Source organism: Phyllostomus discolor, chromosome 1 (assembly GCF_004126475.2).
Source record: "Phyllostomus discolor isolate MPI-MPIP mPhyDis1 chromosome 1, mPhyDis1.pri.v3, whole genome shotgun sequence".
NCBI lineage: Eukaryota > Metazoa > Chordata > Mammalia > Chiroptera > Phyllostomidae > Phyllostomus > Phyllostomus discolor.
The window spans coordinates 43069368-43089732 of record NC_040903.2 but is presented as its reverse complement, the minus strand read 5'-3'; the positions used below and the strand labels follow the sequence as shown (position 1 = coordinate 43089732).

At 36.1% G+C, this 20365-nt stretch overlaps 1 protein-coding gene across 1 annotated transcript in view; it reads left to right on the top strand.

Annotated features, from left to right (window-relative positions):
• Positions 1-262: 262 nt before the first annotated feature.
• Positions 263-20365, top strand: part of LOC114492778 (sulfotransferase 1 family member D1-like) — a 36517-nt gene continuing 16414 nt past the window's right edge. The window contains 4 exon segments of the mRNA XM_028507311.2: positions 263-617; positions 6068-6223; positions 6970-7095; positions 8123-8220. Coding sequence (XP_028363112.1) covers positions 6076-6223; positions 6970-7095; positions 8123-8220 — 372 coding nt within the window. The 5' untranslated portion in view covers positions 263-617; positions 6068-6075.

Genomic DNA, 20365 nt, shown 5'->3' with positions numbered 1-20365 from the left:
TTAAAATGAAGAACAATCTAACAACAGCCAAAGGGGAGTGGGGAGGGCACAGTAGGGGGAAGGATTTTCGGAAACTACTATAAAGGACACAGGGACAAAACCATGGGGGAGGGTGGAAGCAAGGGAAGGAGGTGGGATTGGCTGGGGTTGGTGGCGGGGAGTGGTGGGGGATAATGCACAGCTGTAAGTGAACAACAATAAAGTAATTTTGAAAAAGATCACTGGAATCAAGAAACGACCATCTGTGTTTTGCTTGGCTTTTATAATTGAAATCAGAAGCAAAAGGAAAAGTCAGTGTAAAAAGCCTTCATTTACTTTACATAATTACTTGCCGTTAGTTAATTCTAGCTGCTTTTCATGGACTTTTGTTTCATTCTATTTCCTCCCGTAAGCTACAGCAAAAAGCCTTTCCTTACACCTTTAGTGTTCAAAACAACAACAGACTTTGTACAGCTTAATCATTAATTTGATACTGCTGTGTGAACTTCACCTTTCATTTTCTTAATGCGTATAACCAGTTATCCTGGTTGACTGAAACAACATACAGGGTGAAACTTCCACTAACCAATTACTTAGAAACGAAATCTGGACCTCCAGCTCCTCAAGACAATTACCTAGTAAGTCATTTATCAGCTGTCTTTAAAGTGCTGACATTTTGTATAAAACTAAATTTAACAGTCAAAAATTAAAGAATGAGAGCTGGAAAATTCTACTATGGATATTTTGCCTTAAAAAGGGAATTATTTGGGTATTATTGGGTCTTGATTTCCTGTCATAAATGGACAGGATATATTTCATATGTAAAATTGTGCTGAGGTAGTCTGCTCTATTAATTCTAAGTTTATAAAACTAAATATACTTTTAAAAGTTTTTAGCCATTTATCTTCTCAGCATTTCTATTTAGTTTAAAAGAATATTCTTGTAAAAACCACTGCTAGAATGAGTTCTTAAAAATTCTACTTGTGGAAACATAAAAATCAGATCTTGCCCAAAATGATTTTCGCAAGCTTGCTTTTGAGTATGTCTCAAGAATGTCAAAAAAAAATGTATTGTACTGATGCTAGAAAATACATTCATTATTAATCAGTGCTTTATCTCCTATTTCAAAAATATTTTAACTGTATGGAATATTTTTCACTTCAATATGTATTCAATCTTTTTAATCATTAAATCAGAGAACCACTACAGTGATATATTCTTCAAATTTCTAAAAATTAATTACTGTCACAGGGTTCTAAAACAAGATTTGAGTTATTTTTTTATATGCATTCTCCTATTGTCACTTTAATGAATAACCATTTTTGTATGGGCTTGTTTATATCCCTTTATCTTCTCCCTTGGGTTCATTGTCAAAGCTATATTCTAAGAACAACAAATCAGTACAGAAAGTCCTGATAAATGAAGAATCATGTAATGTAATTAATTATGTTACTGTAGTATTGAAAACACTTAATATTTTAACAAATGAAAAAGACAATCTGTTTTAATTCAAATACTTATTTTCAAATGTATTTTATTGACTATGCTATTACAGTTGTCCTATTTATTTTCTCCCCTTTATCCTTCTCCACCCTTCTCCTCCTTCTCCACCAGCATTTCCCCCCTTAGTTCATGTCCATGGGTTGTACATGTCAATTCTTTCTTTCTCAATATATATTATTTTGTTTTATTTATCTTTTAATGATGCCACAATGTCACAGAAATGTTGTATTTAAGGGTTAGTCATATTGTATGAAATAACATTTTGGCATGTGAAATTGATATTAAATATTATCAATATAACACGTATACTTTGATCATTAACAGATAATAAATTTTGGAGAAAATGTCACATAGAAAAGTTGTGTGTGTGTGTATGTCCCATACCATGTATTTGTCTTTTTTTAATTATGTTAAGTATATTTTATTTCTATTACATGTTCTTCATGCTACTGCAGCTGTCCCATTCTTCTTTCTCCCTGTAATCCTCCTCTACCCAGTACCCCCATTTCCCTCTAACATTCCCCCACTTAGTTCATGTCCATAGGTTGTACATGTAAGTTCTTTGGCTTCTCCATTTTCTATACTGCTCTTAACCTCCCCCTGCCTATTTTGTAAATACCAATTATGCTTTTTATTTCCTGTACCATTCCCCCATTCTCTCCCTTCCCCATCCATGCTGAGGTCCCTCCATGTGATCTCCATTTCTATAATTCTGTTCCTGTTCTAGTGGTTTCCTCACTTTGTTTCTGGTTTTGATTTTTAGGTTCAGTCATTGAGTTGTGAGTTTGTTGTCATTTTACTGTTCATAGTTTTGATTATCTTCTTTTTCTTCAATAAATCCCTTCAACATTTCATATAATAAGGGCTTGGTGATGATGAACCCCTTTAACTTGACCTTATTTGGGAAGCATTTTATCTGTCCTCCCATTCTAAATGATAGCTTTGCTGGAGAGAGTAATCTTGGATGTAGGTCCTTGCCTTTCATGACTTTGAAAACTTCATTCCAACCCTTTCTTGCCTGCAAGGTTTCTTTTGAGAAATCAGCTGACTGTCTTCTGGGAACTCCTTTGTAGGTAACTGCCTCCTTATCTCTTGCTGCTTTTAAGATTTTCTCCTTATCTTTCATTTTGTGTAGTGGAATTATGATGTGTCTTGGTGTGTTCCTCCTTGGGTCCAACTTCTTTGAGACTCTTTGAGTGTCCTGGACTTGTATGTCTAGTTCCTTCACCAGATTGGGGAGGTTTTCCTTCATCAATTTTTCAAATAAGTTTTCAATTTCCTGGTCTTTGTCTTCTCCTTCTCGCAACCCTATAATTTGGATGTTAGAACATTTAAATTTGTCCCAGAGGTTCCTAAGCCTTCCCCCATCTTTTTGAATTCTTGTTTCTGCATACTGTTCTGGTCTAATGTTCATTTCTTCTTTTGTTCCAAATCATTGATTTGAGTCCTGGCTTCCTTCCCTTCACTGTTGGTTGCCTGCATATTTTTCTTTATTTCACTTTTCATAGCCTTCACTTATCCCTCCTATTTGTGACTATACTCAACCAAATCAGTGAGCATCCTGATTACAGTGTTTTGAACTCTGCATCTATTAAGTTGACTATATCACTATTGCTTAGTTCTTTTTATAGAGTTTCAATCTGTCCTTTCATTGGTCCATATTTTTTTTTATCTGAGTGTACCTGTTATGTTGTAACAGGCAAAGACTTAGGCATTTGTCAGGATTGTGCCACCCATTTTGCTGCATTGTGGCCCAGTCTGGATGAATTTTTCTTCTTTAACACCTTGGTTGCCAGACTTCCATGCAGTTTTATTTTCTGGTAGTTCTGATTGGTTTTTTTGTTTTAAAATTTGTCATTGTCCTTCTATTGGTTGTGTAAGGAAGCAAAGCATGTCAACCTATGCCTCCATCTTGGCCAGATGTCTTTAAATTCAAGTATTTTGTAAGTGAATATTCCCAATTAAGTGATTTGTTCATATCCGTGATTGCAGACATTTCTAAAACATAACATCTAAGTTTACCTTAAAAAGTAACATATAAAGCAGTGACATACACAGCACAAAATATTTGAAGGGGATGGTGGAAACTTTTAATAATTAAAATGTGCACATGAAAAAAAGGATGGAATAAAAGTCCTTACTTATTTCTACTTAAGATGTCATGTGATAATATTTTACAATGTCCTGTGGGTCAATGTATGCATGTTATATGTCCATATAACATACACATATACAATGCATGCTCTTTCCCACACATGTATATACACAGATGATATTTGCAATTCATTTTAGGATAATTCTAATATGCCACTCTATATGGTTTTTTCAATTGTGTTTGAATCTTCTTTCTTCACAAAATAAGACAGAATGAAACCTGTATTTTATAGGTAATAATAATAATATTAATAGTGGCTGCCCTTTACCAAATATACACTATGTTTTATCAATATACACATTATATTTATCATATTATTTCTCTACCACAATTGCTGCATAAAGTTAGTAAATCTTCACTTCCATTTTTAAGATTAGAAAATTGAATTCAGAATTTTGATTTGCCAGGAGTCACATTGGTGATGAGTAACAGATGTAGCATATCAGTTATAAATCTGGAAACCTTACAGTCTTAACTGCTAAGCTAGTTCATGAAAAGAAGCTGCTTTTCACAGGGATACGTGAAAGAAAAGAACAATCAGATTTGTGAGCCAATTGGATCTGGAAAAGTCAAGGGGAAGAAAGAATCTAAGATGACTTCCAGATTTCAGACTTGAGTGGTGAGGTGAATGTGGTATCACTAAGTTATAAGGTGCATAGTGACTCGAGGACAAGAACCGGTCACTGAAGAGCAAGGTTCATGAGTTAAATTTGTAATTATTAAATTTGAGATGTGTAAGGCACATCAGGGAAAAATGCACAACAGTATTTGAATATGTAGGTCCCAGAATAAACAAATGATAAATCTACCTTCTGGAGCATCAGCTCTCAGGTGGTGGTTAAAATCATGGAAATGTGTATACAATGAGAGAGCCAACTAGGAACTATGGGACTCCAAGGAAAACAACAATTCTATCCTAAATATTCCTTTGAAAAGTTGAGAATTAAAGAGATAAAAGACCAACCAGGATGTAGTAACATAAAAATCAAGAAAGTGTCAGAAACATATATGGTCAAAAACATCAGATACTATACTTAACTATAGTTGAAATCATGGAGCAACATGCCTGTCTGGCTTTGTTCTTCTTTCTTGAGACTGCTTTGGTTTACTTGGGTATTTTTTGTTTCCATAAAAAGTTTAGGATTGTTCTATTTCTGTAAAAGATGTAACTGGAATTTTGATAAGGACTGCATTGAATCTGTAGATTACCTTGGGTGGTACAGGCATTTTAACAGTGTTCATTCTTACAATCTATGAGCACAGAATATCTTTCCAGGTATTTGTGGGTTTTCTTTTTCAGTTTCTTTCCTCTAGTTTCTTATAGTTCTCACTATACAGGTCTTTTACTTGTATGATTAAATTTACTCCTAGGTATTTTATTTTTTGATGCAATTTCAGGTGGGGCTATTTTATTAATTTCCCTTTGTGATAGTTTTTTATTAGGATATAGATATAGAACAGATTTTTATGTAAAATTTTGTATCCTGCAGCTTCAAAACCTTTAAAATCAAAAGGGACTTGGATGAGGTAGAAAAACGGTGGAATATAAAGAAAGAAAAAAAGAAGATAAAATATTGGCACTTTGCAAAAAGGTGCAAGCTAAGTTATGTCCATTGACTTCAGACACTTCTGATTTTAATTACTGCAGAAAGATTCAGCAGCTGCTAAAGGGCCTCAGGAAGGCTTTTAAATCATTTTCCTAGAACTTTAGAGAAAGAAAAATAACCATTCAGCTCATGCTAAATTGGGAAACAACATGTTTTAGAGTAAGATTTAAGTTATATTTCAGTTTTTTCCACTTTTTTACACATGACATCAGAAAAATATAAAATGACATATGATATCACTAATGCTGTAAAGTTCATCACAGCAATGTACTTCCAGTGCTACACTTACCTCGGGTTCTTTTCTTCTTGACCCCCTTTTATTCTTATAGTCTCTTAGAGATAATTTAGATTAATTTGCTTTTACCAGCCTACGGAGTGACTTAAGAGAAAGAAGTACCAGGTTAGGCTACTGCTGGTTTTATAGTTAACAGTGCTCAATGCAATTAGGGGGCTATTTCAGATTCCCACTGCAATGAATTATAGCGTGGTGGTGAAGAAAGACACTTCAAGGTCCTATAACTTTAACACATGTACCAGAAATCTTTGCCTGAGGAAAAGCTGTACACAATTAAGTACACCTAAAAAGTACTGATGATATTACTATATAAGCAGTGCATATAAAATAAATGGCACAAGCCCTCACTGGTTTTTAAAAGACAATTTTTTCCTCCTGCTGATTCATAATTCGAAGTAGTACTGTGATCTGATGCTGCTGGATCTAGAGGAATGTAATATTATTTCATTGAATAAAACTCATTTTTTATTTGATCAATGCTATTAAAACAAAGACTTTTGAACTCGTGCCTTTTTATATAAAATCTAGTCTCAAAAATGGACAATAAGCCAAGTATCTACAGAAGGGAGTTAGTGGAAGTTCAGGGTGTCCCTCTCTTCTGGAGCATTGCTGAGGAGTGGTCCCAGGTGGAGTCATTTGAATCCCGACCAGATGACCTTTTGATCTCCACCTACCCCAAATCCGGTAAGAGCTTTTTTTATTTATTTGTATAGTTGACCTTTGAACAACATGGCTTTGCACTGCAAGGTCCACTTATATATAAATTTTCTTAAAAAAATATACAATTGGTCAGCCATAGCCTTGGGTTGTGCATCAGCTGATTCAACCAACCACAGGTGGAAACCCATATTTGTTATCCTCAGATGGGAATCCGTGGGTGTGGAGAGCTGACTGCATGCATTGTCCTACATCATTTTACATGAGAGACCTCGGCATCTGGGGATTTTGGTATCTGCAGCAGTCACGAAACAAACTTCCTGTGAATACTGGGGAGGGATGTCTGTAGTTAAGTTTTGGAGGAGTCCAAAGTTAGGATCGGCACCCCTAATCCCCTCACCATTCAAAGGTCGTCTGTACTTGTTGATCAGTTATTGATCCATATGTGTAAGCCCGCTGCTCTGCAGATTGCTTGTCAAGCAAACACTGTAGCTGTTGCTGGGATAATTTTGTCCCAAATTAGACAAACTCACTTCTTATTCTGAAAGGCCCACAATTTAACGCAGGCTCTATATGAAGGAAAATTAATGCTGTTGTTTTGTGTTCCTTCTCAAATTCAAATAAAAATTATTAAAATTGAATATAAAATGATAGTGGTATATTGGAATAGGAATATATGGATATGTATATACTCCTATACATTTTAATGTTTAAATACATTCATTGAAAAATATTTTATAAAATATTTAGAGTTTTTTCTATTTGTTTTTCAGGCACAACCTGGATCAGTGAAATACTGGATTTGATCTATAACAACGGGGATGCAGAGAAATGTAAACGGGGTGCAATATACAACTGAGTGACATTCATGGAACTTATAATACCTGGAGTAGAAAGTGGTATTTTCTCTTAATGTTCCTTTTCACCACAGAAGTAAATTCCCCTGTTGTTTTTGTTGTTGTTATTGTTGTTGTTGTTGGGTTATTTGGTGTCTAGGGGAGTACTGATAGAAAATAGTACAGACAGGGTTTGAACCATTGAATCATAAGTTTCTATAACAGAGGAATGAGAATTTGGTTATTCTAACAACCATACTCTACTCCTCTTTCACCCAAAGATAATATCTATATAAGAGATTTTGATGGGTATGTTTTTTTTTATTAACAGGTCAGGAGAAAATCTTTAACATTTGAATATTAGGTGATCATTATACAGTAAAAATTCTGTGTTCTATCTATCATATCTGCTGCTAGTTAGCTGATGTTCACAGACTCAAGAAAAAGAATTGTGTGCATATAAGGTCCTACATTATCAACAATTTTAAAATTAGCCATGAACCTCACAACTTTCAGAAATTTAATATAAGAAAGTTGGAAAGAGATTAAGAAGTACAAATTGCCAGTTATAAAAATAGTCATGGGGCTACAAATGGTACTAGATTTAAATTGGGGTGATTATTTCATAAGATATTATAATGTATAATCACCGTTATATACATGAAACTAATATATAACATTGCATGTCAACTGAAATTTTAAAAAGATATTTTAAAATTTCAAAAAAGAAAGCCAGAAAGGGATTTCCTGAAGTGTAAATGAGACAAAAAGGAAAATAAATGGAAGAAAATTTGGACGTTTTTATACTTGACCTACTGTTGTTTCTGCCCCATCAAGATATTTCTGGTGATTTTATAGACACTTATAAAGATAATAAACTCTGCTATTCACAGGCAATAAAACAGCCTAATTAACCAGGATCTATCATTAAAAAAATGTCATTGCGGATTTTAGAATTATATGTGGCCATTTAGCCATATAGCCATTTCAAGCCATGTAGTGGGGTTAAAGTTTACAAAGTATTACATTATATTGTAATTGATCTTTATGATTCCACATTTATAATGTAATTTAACTTTTATGCTTGTAGGCATCGAGTCTTTGAAAAACATGCAGTCTCCTCGATTAATGAAAACACACTTGCCTGCTCAACTTCTTCCTTCTTCATTTTGGAAGAATAACTGCAAGGTAGCATATTTTAAGAAAAAATCCTTACTTGTGTTTTAATTTCTTTTTACTAATTATGTAGACATTAAGATGGGGGATTTCAACCTCTGGGTAAATCATTGGAAACATAATAATGTGGTCCCTGTAGCTGAAAGATCAAAATACCAATGGATTTCAGTGCTGTTGGTAAGGGATTACTCAATGCTCAAGCTCTGAGGGTCTCTCAGGTTTTTAGTTCTCTAAAATGCCTGTCTTTCTTTCTAAATCTCTTCATCACTTATGAACAATAGATATTTAAATAACCCCAGACCTGCTTATTTATGAATTCAGTGTAGTAGCAATTTATAAATATATAATTATATGTCATATTTATAAAAATGTACATTTATATTTAATTATATATACAATATATGATATGTAATATAAATGATATGAATTATTTATGTTATATTTCTATTTATACATTTATTTATAGAAGTAAATATATATATGCGTATATATATTTTATATATAAAATATTTAATTTATGGGTCACATTTAGGCTTCTTTTTAAATAATCATCTTAATTCAAAAGTCATATTAGGGAGAAAGTTTATATCTTATCATCTATACTTTGATGAATTTTTACAAGGTGAGTATGCCCATGAAACCAGCACCCAGATCAAGGAACTGGGCACTACACCCTTGTGGTGTGGCTCAGTAGATTGAGCTCTGGCCTATGGACCTAAAAGTCTCCAGTTAGATTCTTGACTGGCAGGGCACATGCCTGTGTTATGGGCCAGGTTCTGGGTGGGGTGTATGCAAGAGATGACCAATCTATGTTTCTCACACACATCATTGTTTCTGTCTCTCACTTTCTTCCTCCTTTCTCCTCTCTCTAAAAAGAAATAAAATACTTAACAAAAAGAAACTGAACATTACCAACACCCTGAAAGCTCTATTCCAGTACATTTCTAGGTAAGAATCCCTGTCTCCAAAGATAATCCTATACAGAAGTTTTCACCATGAATTCATTTGCCTGTTTTGTTTGTAATCATCAAACATATAGGCTTGAATATTTAGCTAACTTCATTTAATATGTTTATAAGATCAATTCTTATCATTCTTGTTATTTTGTTTCTGTTTTGTTTAATGTAGCCTTCTAGATCAAAAGATATGGCACCCTGAGCAAAAATAGCTCATTAGAGGTACAAAGCCTCAGATCTACTGAATCAGAGATCTGATGAGCAAAAATAGCTCATTAGATGTACAAAGCCTTCAGATCTACTGAATCAGAAGCAGTGGGGGTGGGGCTCAGCCATCTGGGTTTTATTAAGACCTGGTGAATTTGATTCAGGCTAAAATTTGAGAACCACTGATGTAAGGCATGTCATTATGTGTATCTGACCATTTCATAGCTTACTTATCCATGGTATTATTGGTGGACAGTTGGGTTGTTGCTAGTTGTGAGAAATTAAAATAGTGCATCAATGCACATTGTTATATGAGACTTTCATTGCATATATATGTCCGCATTTTTCTTAGTTAGATATCTTGGGATGGAATTGCTGGGTCTTAAGGTATGCATTTGTCACCTTTAGTAGATATTTTCAAACATCTTTTCAAATAATTTACACCAATTTAACCTCTGAACAACATTGTGTAAAAGTTGGTTACTCTACATTCTCATCATCACAAGATATTGCTAAAAATATTTAACTTTAGCTATACTAGTAAATGTCAGGTGGCATCTCATTGTGATTTTACTTTGTATTTTTCTAATGACTAATTAGGTAAAGAACATTTACATTGCTTAGATATTTTTTTCTGAGGTATCTATTCAAATTTTTTGCCTTTTTTCCTATAGGAGCTCCTTTTATTTTGTTATTAAGGATCAATATTCTATATGCTTTGAATACAAGTCCTTTGATTAAATACATTTCTTATATTTTTTAAATACATTTCTTATATTTAAAAAATATTACTGCATTTATTGGAGTGACACTAGTTAATAAAATTATATAGGTTTCAAGTGTACAACTCTATAATACATCATCTGTGTATTTGTATTGTGTGTTCATCTAAAGCCAAGTCTCCTTCTGTCACCATTTCTCCTCCCTTAACCTTCTACCTCTCCCCAACCCTGTTTTCCTTGGTAATCACTATACTGTTGTCTGTGTCTATGAATTTTTTTCTTAATCTCTCCATCTTTTTCACCTAGCCATCCAACACCTTTCATTTCTGAAAGCTGTCAATCTATTCTCTGAATTGATAAGTCTGTTGTTATTTTGTTTATTTTGCTCATTAAGTTCTACATATAAGTGAAATCACATGGTATTTATCTTTCTCAAATTGGCTCATTTCACATACCATAAAGCTCTCCAGGTCATTTCATGCTGTTGAAAAGAGTAAGATTTCCTTTTTCACAGCCAAGTAGTATTCCATTGTGTAAATTTACTACAGCTTTTTTATTCACTCATCTACCGATGGACATTTGGGTGGCTTCCAAATCTTGGTTATTGTAAATAATGCTGCGGCAAACATAGAAATACACGTGTTCTTTCCATTTAGCTTTTCAGGTTTCTTTAAATATATTCTCAGAAGTGGAATCACTGGGCCTTGAGGCAATTCCATTTTTAATTTTTTTGAGGGAACGCCATATTATTTTTCAAAATGGCTGCACCAACCTACATTCTTGCCAAAAGTGAACGAGGTTTCCTTTCCCCACATCCTTACCAACACTTGTTTGTTGATTTATTAATGATAGCAACTCTGACAAGTGTGAGGTGATATCTCATTGTGGTTTTAGTTTACATTTCTGCTTAGTGATGTTGTGCATTTCTTTATATGTCTATTGGCCATCTGTATGCCTTATTGAGGAAATGGCTATTTAAATCTTTCATGTATTTTTTAACTGGATTGTTTGTATTTTCGATGTTGAGTTGCATAAATACTTCATAAACTTTGGATATTAACCCCTTATCAGATGTATAATTGACAAATATGTGTTCCCTTTCAGTGGGCAATCTTTTCATTTTGTTGATGGCTTCCTTTTCTGTGAAAAAAGCTTTTTTGTTTGATGTAATTCCATTCTATTTTTTCTTTTGTTTACCTTGCCTGAAGACGTATATAAGAAAAAAATACTGCTCCTAGCTGGCGTAGCTCAGTGGATTGAGCACGGGCTGGGAACCAAAGTGTCCCAGGTTCAATTCCCAGCCAGGGTACATTCTTGGGTTGCAGGCCATAACCCCCAGCAACTGCACATTGATGTTTCTCTCTCTCTCTCTCTATCTCTATCTCTCTCTCTATCTCTATCTCTCTCTCTATCTCTATCTCCCTCCCTTCCCTCCCTAAAAATAAATAAATAAAATCTTAAAAAAAAAAGAAAAAAGAAAAAATACTGCTATAAAATATTTGATATTTTACTTCCTATTTGTCTTTTAAGATTTGATGGTTTTGGGTCTTATATTAAAGTATTTATTTTGAGTTTACTTTTGTGTATGGTGTACAAAGGTGGTTTAGTTTCATTTTTTTGCATGTATCTAATTTTTCCAACTTTGTCTTTACCCCATTGTATGTTCTTGCCTTTTTTTGTCAAATATTAATTGGCCATAAAGCCATGGGTTTATTTCTGGGCTCTTTGTTCTTTTCCAATGATTTAAGTGTCTGCTTTTATGCCACACCATGCTTTTTGATAGCTATGGCCTTGTACAATAGTTTGATATCAGGTAGCGTGATTCCTCCATCTCAGTTCTTTCTCAAGGTTGCTTGGCTACTGGGGGTTTTTGTGGTTTTTTACAAATTCCTACAATATTTATTCTTATTCTGTAAAATACTAATACACCATTAGTGTCTTGATAGGGATTGCCTAGAATCTATAGATTGCTTTGGGCAGTCTGGACATTTTAATGATTTCAGTGTTTCCTATCCATGAACACAGTATATGTTTTCATTTATTTGTATCTTTTTCGATTCCTTTTTCTCCTTTGTTTCATAAATTACTTTATTATTGTTCAATTACATTTGTTTGCATTTCCTCCCCACCACTACCTCCTACCCCATCCAAACCTACCTTCCCTCCTTGCTTCTACCCTCCCCCTTGTCTGTGTGTCCTTTATAGTAGTTCCTGAAAACACTTCCCCCCACAGTTTCCTCCCCGCTCCCCTCTGGGTATTGTTAGATTGTTCTCAATTTCAATATCTCTGGTTATATTTTGTTTGATTTTTTCTTTTGTTGATTATATTTCAGTTAAAGGTGAGATCATATGATATTTGTCTCTCACCGCCTGGTTTATTTTGCTTAGCAAAATGCTCTCCAGTTTCATCCATGCTGTCACAAAGGGTATAAGCTCCTGCATAGAATTCCATTGTGTAAATGTACCATAGTTTCTTGATCCACTCATTTTCTGATGGGAACTGAGATTGCTTCCAGCACTTGGCTATTATAAATTGTGCTGCTATGAACATTGGGTGCATAGGTACTTTTGGATTGGTGTTTCAGAGCTCTTAGGGTATAATCCCAGCAGTGAAATTGCTGGGTCAAAAGGCAGTTTCATTTTTAGTTGTCTGAGGAAATTCCATACTGTTTTCCACAGTGGCTGAACTAGTCTGCATTCCTACCAACAGTACGCTAGGGTTCCCTTTTCTCTGCATCCTCTCCAACACTTGTTTGTTGATTTGTTTATGATGGCCATTCTGACTGGTGTGAGGTGGCACCTCATTGTGGTTTTAATTTGCATGACTCTGATGGCTAGTGATGTTAAGCATCTTGTCATATGTCTCTGGGTCCTCTGTATGTCCTTCTTGGAGAAGTGTCTGTTCATGTCCTTTGCCCATATTTTAATTGGGTTGCTTGTCTTTTTAGAGTGGAGTCATGTGAGTTCTTTATATATTTTAGAGATCAAACCCTTGTCCAAGGTATCACTAGAAAATATGTTTTCCCATATTGTTGGTTTTCTTTTCTTTTTAATGCTGTTTTCTTTAGCCATGCAGAAGCTTTTAATTTGATGAGGTCCCATTTGTTTATTCTTTCCTTTATGTCCCTTGCTCTAGGGGACATATCTGTGAAGATGTTGCTCTGTGGAATATCTGTGATTTTCCTACCAATGTTTTCCTCTCAGACTTTTATGGTGTCATGACTTATAGTTAAGTCTTTTATTCACCTTGAATTTATTTTTGTGTATGGTGTAAGCTGGTGATCAAGTTTCATTTTTTTTTTTTTTTTTTTTTGCATGTAGCGCTCTAGATCTCCAAATACCATTTGTTGAAGAGGCTATTTTTACTCCATTTTATGTTGCTGCCCCCTTTGTCAAATATCAATTGACCATAGAGATTTGGGTTTACTTCTGGGCTCTCTGTTCTGTTCCATTGGTCTATGTGCCTGTTTTTATGCCAGTACCAGGCTGTTTTGATTACAGTGGCCTTGTAACACAGTTTGATATCAGGTATTGTGATCCCTCCTACTTTGTTCTTCTTTCTCAAAATTTCTGCAGCTATTTGGGGTTATTTATGGTACCATATAAATTTCTGAAATGTTTGTTCTATATCTGTGAAATATGTCAGTGGTATTTTAATAGGGATTGTGTTGAATCTATAAATTGCTTTGGGTAGTATGGACATTTTGATGATGTTAATTCTTCTAATCCATGAGCATGGTACATGCTTCCATTTGTTTGTGTCTTCCTTAATTTCTTTCTTCAGTGTTATGTAGTTTTCTGCATACAGGTCTTTTACCTCCTTGGTTAGGTTATTCCTAGGTACTTTATTTTTCTTTTTGCTGTATCAAATGGGATTTTTTTCCTGATTTCTATTTCTGATGTTTTGTTGTTGATGTAATAAAATGCTTTTGATTTCTAGGTATTGACTTTGTATCTGGCTATTTTGCCAAATCGTTTATTAGGTCAAGTAGTGTTTTGGTGGAGCCTATAAAATTTTCTGTGTGCATTATCATGTCATCTGCAAACAATGACAGTTTTGCTTCCTCCTTTCCAATTTGGATGCCTTTTATTTATTTTTCTTGTCTGATTGCTATGGCTAGGACTTCTAGGATTATGTTGAATAAGAGTGGTGAAATCAGGCATCCTTGTCTTGTTCCCAATCTTAATGAGAAAGAAACTTTAAGTTTTTGTCCATTGAGTATGATGTTGGCTGTAGGTCTCTCATATATAGCCTTTATTATGTTGAGGAATGCTCCCTCTATTCCCACTTTGCTAAGAATTTTTAACATAAATGGGTGCTGCACCTTATCGAATGCTTTTGCTACATCTATTGATATGATCACGTGATTTTTGTCATTTGTCTTGTTTAGGTGGTGTATTATGTTCATTGATTTGTTAATATTGTACCATCCTTGCATCCCTGGGATGAATCCCACTTGATCATCGTGTATGATCTTTTTAACATATTGCTGGATGCAGTTTGCCAATATTTTGTTGAGGATTTTAGCATCTATGTTTATAAGCAATATTGACCTGAAGTTTTCTTTCTTCATTATGTCTTTATTTGGTTTGGGGATTAGATTGATGCTCGCTACATAAAAAGAGTTTGGGAGTCTTCCATCTTCTCGAATTTTTTGAAATAATCTGTGGAGGATGGGGGTTAGCTCTCCCTTAAATATTTTGTAAAATTCTCCTGTGAAACTATCTGGTTCAGGGCTTTTGTGTGTTGGAAGCTTTTTGATTACTTTTTCAATTTCATCAGCTGTTATTAGTCTGTTCAGGCTTTCTGATTCTTCTTTACTGAGTTTTGGAAGATTATATTTTTCTAAAAATTTGTCCATCTCACCTAGGTTTTCAAATTTCTTAGCATATAGTTCTTTGTAGTAATTTCTTACAATCCTTTTTATTTCTGTGGTATTAGTTGTAATCTCTCCTCTTTCATTTCTGATTGTGTTTATTTGTGCCCTCTCTCTTTTTTTCTTGATAAGCCTGCTTAAAGGTTTGTCAATTTTGTTTATCTTTTCAAAGAACCAGCTCCTGGATTCATTAATCCTTAGAATTGTGCTTTTAGTCTCTATGTCATTTAATTCTGCTCTGATCTTGGTTATTTCCTTCCTTCCACTTGCTCTGGGTTGTCTTTGTTGCTGTTCCTCCAGTTCTTGTAGGGTTGGGTTGTTTATTAGAAATGTTTCTATCTTTTCTAGGCAAGCCTATATTGTTATGAACTTCCCTCTCAAGACTGACAGACTTTGCTGTGTCCCATCAGTTTTGGATTGTTGTGAGTTCATTTTCATCTGTTTTCAGGAACTTTTTGGTTTCTTCTCTAATCTGATTCTTGACCCATTCATTCTTTAATAGCATGCTATTCAATCCCCATGATTTTGAATGTTTTAGGTTTTTTTCCTTGGGGTTGGTTTCTAGTTTCAGTCCCTAGTGGTCAGAGAATATGCTTGATATGATTTCAATTTTCTTGAATTTGTTGAGGCTTTTTCTCTGTCCTATCATGTGGTCTATCTTTGAAAATGTTCCATGTACATTTGAAAAGAATGTGTATTTAGCTTCTTTGGGATGAAGGGCTTTCTATATATCAGTTAAGTCCATTTCATCTAGGGTATTGTTCAATGTAACAATATCTTTGTTGATATTTTGTTTGGAAGATCTGTCAATTTTTGACAGTGGGGTGTTAAAATCTCCTAGTATGATTGTGTTGCTATTAATATCTTTTTGAAGTCTTGCAAGATTTTCTTTATGTATTTGGGTGCTCCTATGTTGGGTGCCTTTATATTTACAATGTTTATGTCTTCTTGGTGGATTCTTCTTTTGATTATTATGAAGTGACCTTCTGGGTCTCTTTTTGTGGCTCTTCTCTTGAAGTCTATTTTATCCAATATGAATACTGCTACCATGGCTTTTTGTTCCTGTCTATTTGCATGAAATATTTGTTTCCAGCCCTTCATTTTCAGTCTGTGCAGGTCTTTTGTTCTGAAGTGTGTCTCCTGTAGGCAGCATATGTGTGGGTCATGTTTCCTTATCCATTCCGCTATTCTGTGTCTTTTGATTGGGGCATTTAATCCATTTATGTTAAAGGTTATTATTGATAGGTACTTATTCATTGCCATTCCATTTTTTCATACCAGTGTTCCTCTCTCTTTCACTGTTTTTCTTCTTGTTCTTAAAGCAAACCCTTTAGCATCTTTAGAGCTGGTTTGGAGGAGGTATATTCTCTGAGGTTTCTTTTGTCCACAAAGCTCCTTATTTGGCCTTCTATTTTAACTAATAGCCTTGCTGGATAAACTAGTCTTGGTTGCAGGCCTCTGATTTTCATTATTTGAATATTTCTTGCCATTCCCTTCTGGTTTGGAGCATTTCCATTGAAAAGCCAGCTGCTAGTCTTATCGGGGCTCTCTTGTATGTTATTTTCTGTTTCTCCCTTGCTGCCTTTAAGATTCTCTCTTTGTCTTGGAATTTTGTCATTTTAATTATGATGTATCTTGCAGTGGGCCTGTTTGTATTCCTCGTGATTGGGACTCTGTGTTTCTTGGATTTGTGTGAGTTTTTCTCTCATCAAATTAGGGAAGTTTTACATCATTACTTTTTCAACAGATTTTCTATACCTTGCTCTTCTTCCCTTTCTGGTATTCCTATTATACAGGTATTATTACATTTCATGTGGTCCTTTATTTCCCTTAACTTCTCTTCATTCTTTCTGAGCATCTTTTCCTTGTCTTACTCATTTTGGGTGTTTTTTTTTTTCTACTTTGTCATCCAGCTTGCTGATCCGATTCTCTGATTCATCAATCCTGCCTTTGATTCCTTGTACTGTGTTCTTCAGTTCAGAAATTGTATTCTTCATTTTCTCTTGTTGGCCCTTGTTGATAGTTTCTATTTCCTTTTTCACTTTGATATAGTTTGCAATTAGTTCATTGTAGTTTCCCTTTACTTTTTGGTAATTCTCTGTGAGCTCATTGAGCTTCCTTATAACCATTTCTTGAACTCAGTATCTGATAGTTGAGTTGCCTCTATTTCATTTAGCATTCTTTCTGAGGCTTCCTCCTTTTCTTTCATTTGGGGATTGTTTATTTGTCTTCCCATATTTTGTGAGACTCTTCTTGTTAACCTCTACTTCTTAAATTGATCTGTTCTGTCTCCCTGGGTTTATGGTATGAACTTATATGGTAGAATACCTGTGAGATTCAGTGATGCAGTCTCCTTGATCTCCTGAGCTAGCTGGTCTTGGGCTGTCATTTATGTTGGCTCTCTGTATGTCTTTAGGTTTTGATTGTCATTGGGTCTTTCTTTGGTGGGTCCTTCTCTCTAGCTGATTAACTAAGTAAGGGTCACTACATCCATCACATCTTGTATTATATTGTGCAGGTGGGGGCAGGTTGTGTTGAAGCTGGTTCTTCCATGTGTACAAGGTTTTGAGGATTCTCTCTTGCTCTTGTTCACTTGTTTGTTCTGAGTAATTTCTTCACTATTCAGTTGTATTTCCAGATAAGTCCTGTATTGAGTTAGTGTGGCTTCCACTCCCTCTTTCACCTTCCTTTGTTATTATCTCTTGGTGGTTCCTTTGTTGGTGGGTTTCTTCATCCAGGAGGTATACTGGTGTTCACAGCTCCCACCTACTCTTTTCTGTAATCACTTTGAGGGAGGAAGCAAAATGGTTTAAGACAGCAGGAGTGTATTTTATGATAGTTAAAGTACCAGCTTGTAGAGAAGAGATAGGAGATTTTTTGGATATGTAGAGTGTTAACTGAGATATTTCACCCAACTAGCCACTTTTAAGAAAGTGTGGAAAGTAGATAAGACTCTTGTTGGAGGCTGATTGTGAGTTGGATCTAGAAATCAGTGAGGTTGTGGGAGGTCAGATTATGAGGTAAAGTGAGAGTAAAGGACAGAAAATAGGTTGTAATGTGTGGGAGAATAGAGTTAACCACAACAGTAATAAAGTTCAGGAAACAGTGAATGGGCTAAGACCTGGGAGGGGTGCTGTGTAGCATTTACAATTGCATGGAACAGCAATTATTTATAATAATACTGTAGCACCAATCATATGACACATGCTATGTGATCTGGATAACCAGAATAGGATGCATAGGGCCTAGAGTATTGTGCTAATGGAACACAAGTGAAAGGCAGTAAATTAAAAATACACTATGAAAGAGAGAACAAGAGAAACCAGTCAAACAATGTTATTTAACCAACCAAGCAAAGAAGATTAAACAGAAAGAAGAGAAATACAAAAATACTAGTAAAATGAAAGATGTAAGAATAATAAAAAAATAATGCAAATATACAATAACTTGCAAGTTCTCTGAAGTAGCAAAGTGAAATTTGTCTCACTGTCTCAGCTGTTGGGGTGACCCCTCTTCAAGTACAACTCTGGTCTTTTCACAGTTCCAGGTTTTATTGTCTCTCTTGTGGTAATTTAAAAAAAAAGTAGGGAGAAAAAGAGATAAAATAGGGGACAAGGAAAGAAGGAGTTAAAAAAAAAAAAAAAACAAGAAGGAAAGAGAAGGAAGAAGAAATTAAAGAAAAAAATACTTAAAAAAAAAAAGCCTCCTCCTGGCTTCATACTGGCCAAGTCAGTTCTGCTGGTCTTCATGGCTGCAGCAGGCTGAGAGGGAATTGGTTTCGCTTTTCTCCCTTCCTGAGTGGCACTCGACCAGCCTCTGGCCCAGTTCCTCATTTTGCTGCCCTTCTGTGCCCAATGTAGGCCTTCAGCCCATTGGTTCTGCTGTCTTTGAGGTGCACCAATTAGGGGCAATTCACACACCCCCTTCTCCCTCTTTGCTGTCCTAGATGCTAGGGACTCTCAGTGCCCCTTCATGCTAGTTCAGCCACCCACCCCCCACAGACTGTGTTAAACCTTTCTGGGGATTGCTGACTCCCTGAGCCCTGCAGCATGTCTCTGCCTTCCTGGCCCTGCAAGGCAGGGCTTCCACCGTGGCTGCCTCTGTAAATGCTGGTGCACACCTCCTCTGCTGTTTCCCTGGAAGTGCAGTAGTCAGGCACACTCCATCCTGGGCCTATGGGTGTGGTGGGATGATCAGCTGCTGGTCCCACCAACCTCAGGACTGCAGGCATGCACACAGGGCTTTCTGCAGTGTGCCCTCTCCCCAGAACTATGAGTGTGAGCTCAGGGCCTTCCATGCCACCAGGGAGTGCTGCATGGCTGGGTGGTGAGAAGGCCTGGTTGGCAGCTGCAGGAGAATTCCCCAAACAGCTGTCAAGTGTTTCTTTTTTCACTTTTTCTTTTTGAGAAGTTCCTCCTGCTGAAGCCTGCCACTCCTTACAAGGGCCTGGCCTCTCACTCAGCCCAGTTCTCCAACCAGACCAGGGACTATCCATATCAGGGCCCATCACTGCCCAACTCTCAACTGTCCCCAGCACACAGTATCCATGGGTGCTCACAGCCCCGGTGTGTTTGTCACTTTGTCCTTATTCCCCTCCCTGCCACTTCAAACAACCAGGTCTCTCCTGGTGCTGCTCCAACCTTGTTTGGCAGGGGAGGGAGCCATTGACCCAGCTCTCTTCCAAGAACCCTATGGCAGACCCAGTGGGTGCTGGGCCTGGGGCTGCTGCTGTCCTGGTCCCCCACTGGATCCAAGGACCTTATTGTCTTGAAGCACTCTCCTTACCATCTGATTTTTCTATATCCTCTACAATTTTTGGTCTACAATCTTCATATGTGCTGGGACAGTATTGGCAGTTCACTCTGGGATGAGGACCCCAGCTCATGGGGTCTGCATCATTATGGATGAAAGTGAGACATTCACATGGATTACTAAATCTGGTGAAGGAAAAGGGACAGCATGGCTTTTCTCTCAAGGGGAGCAAAAGCCTTGGCCTCCCCCATGAAAAGCCTTTATTGGGTTACTCTGCCCATTATAAGATGGTCCTCATTTACTATGCACAGATTTGCTTTAGGTGGTTACTTTTTACAGAAAACAAAGGAGCTAATGCTGCTAATCACATCACAGAAGAGGGATATTTGCAAATGAAAAGGCAAAAGTAGTTGGACGGTTACACTCATCCTTGGAAGGCTTAGCATGGCTTTTAGGAAGATGCTTTGCAGTAAATGTCCTCAATTCAGGGTGAAGGAGTTTTAGTAAAAAACAAGACTCATAGCGGCCTAGGTACCTTGCAGGCCTGATTCCCTATGGGAGAACCTCTCTGTGGGCGTGGGTCCTGTGCATGCATCTCTGAGTGGGAGCTGGGCCCACACCACACAGAGTGGCCTCCCACAGC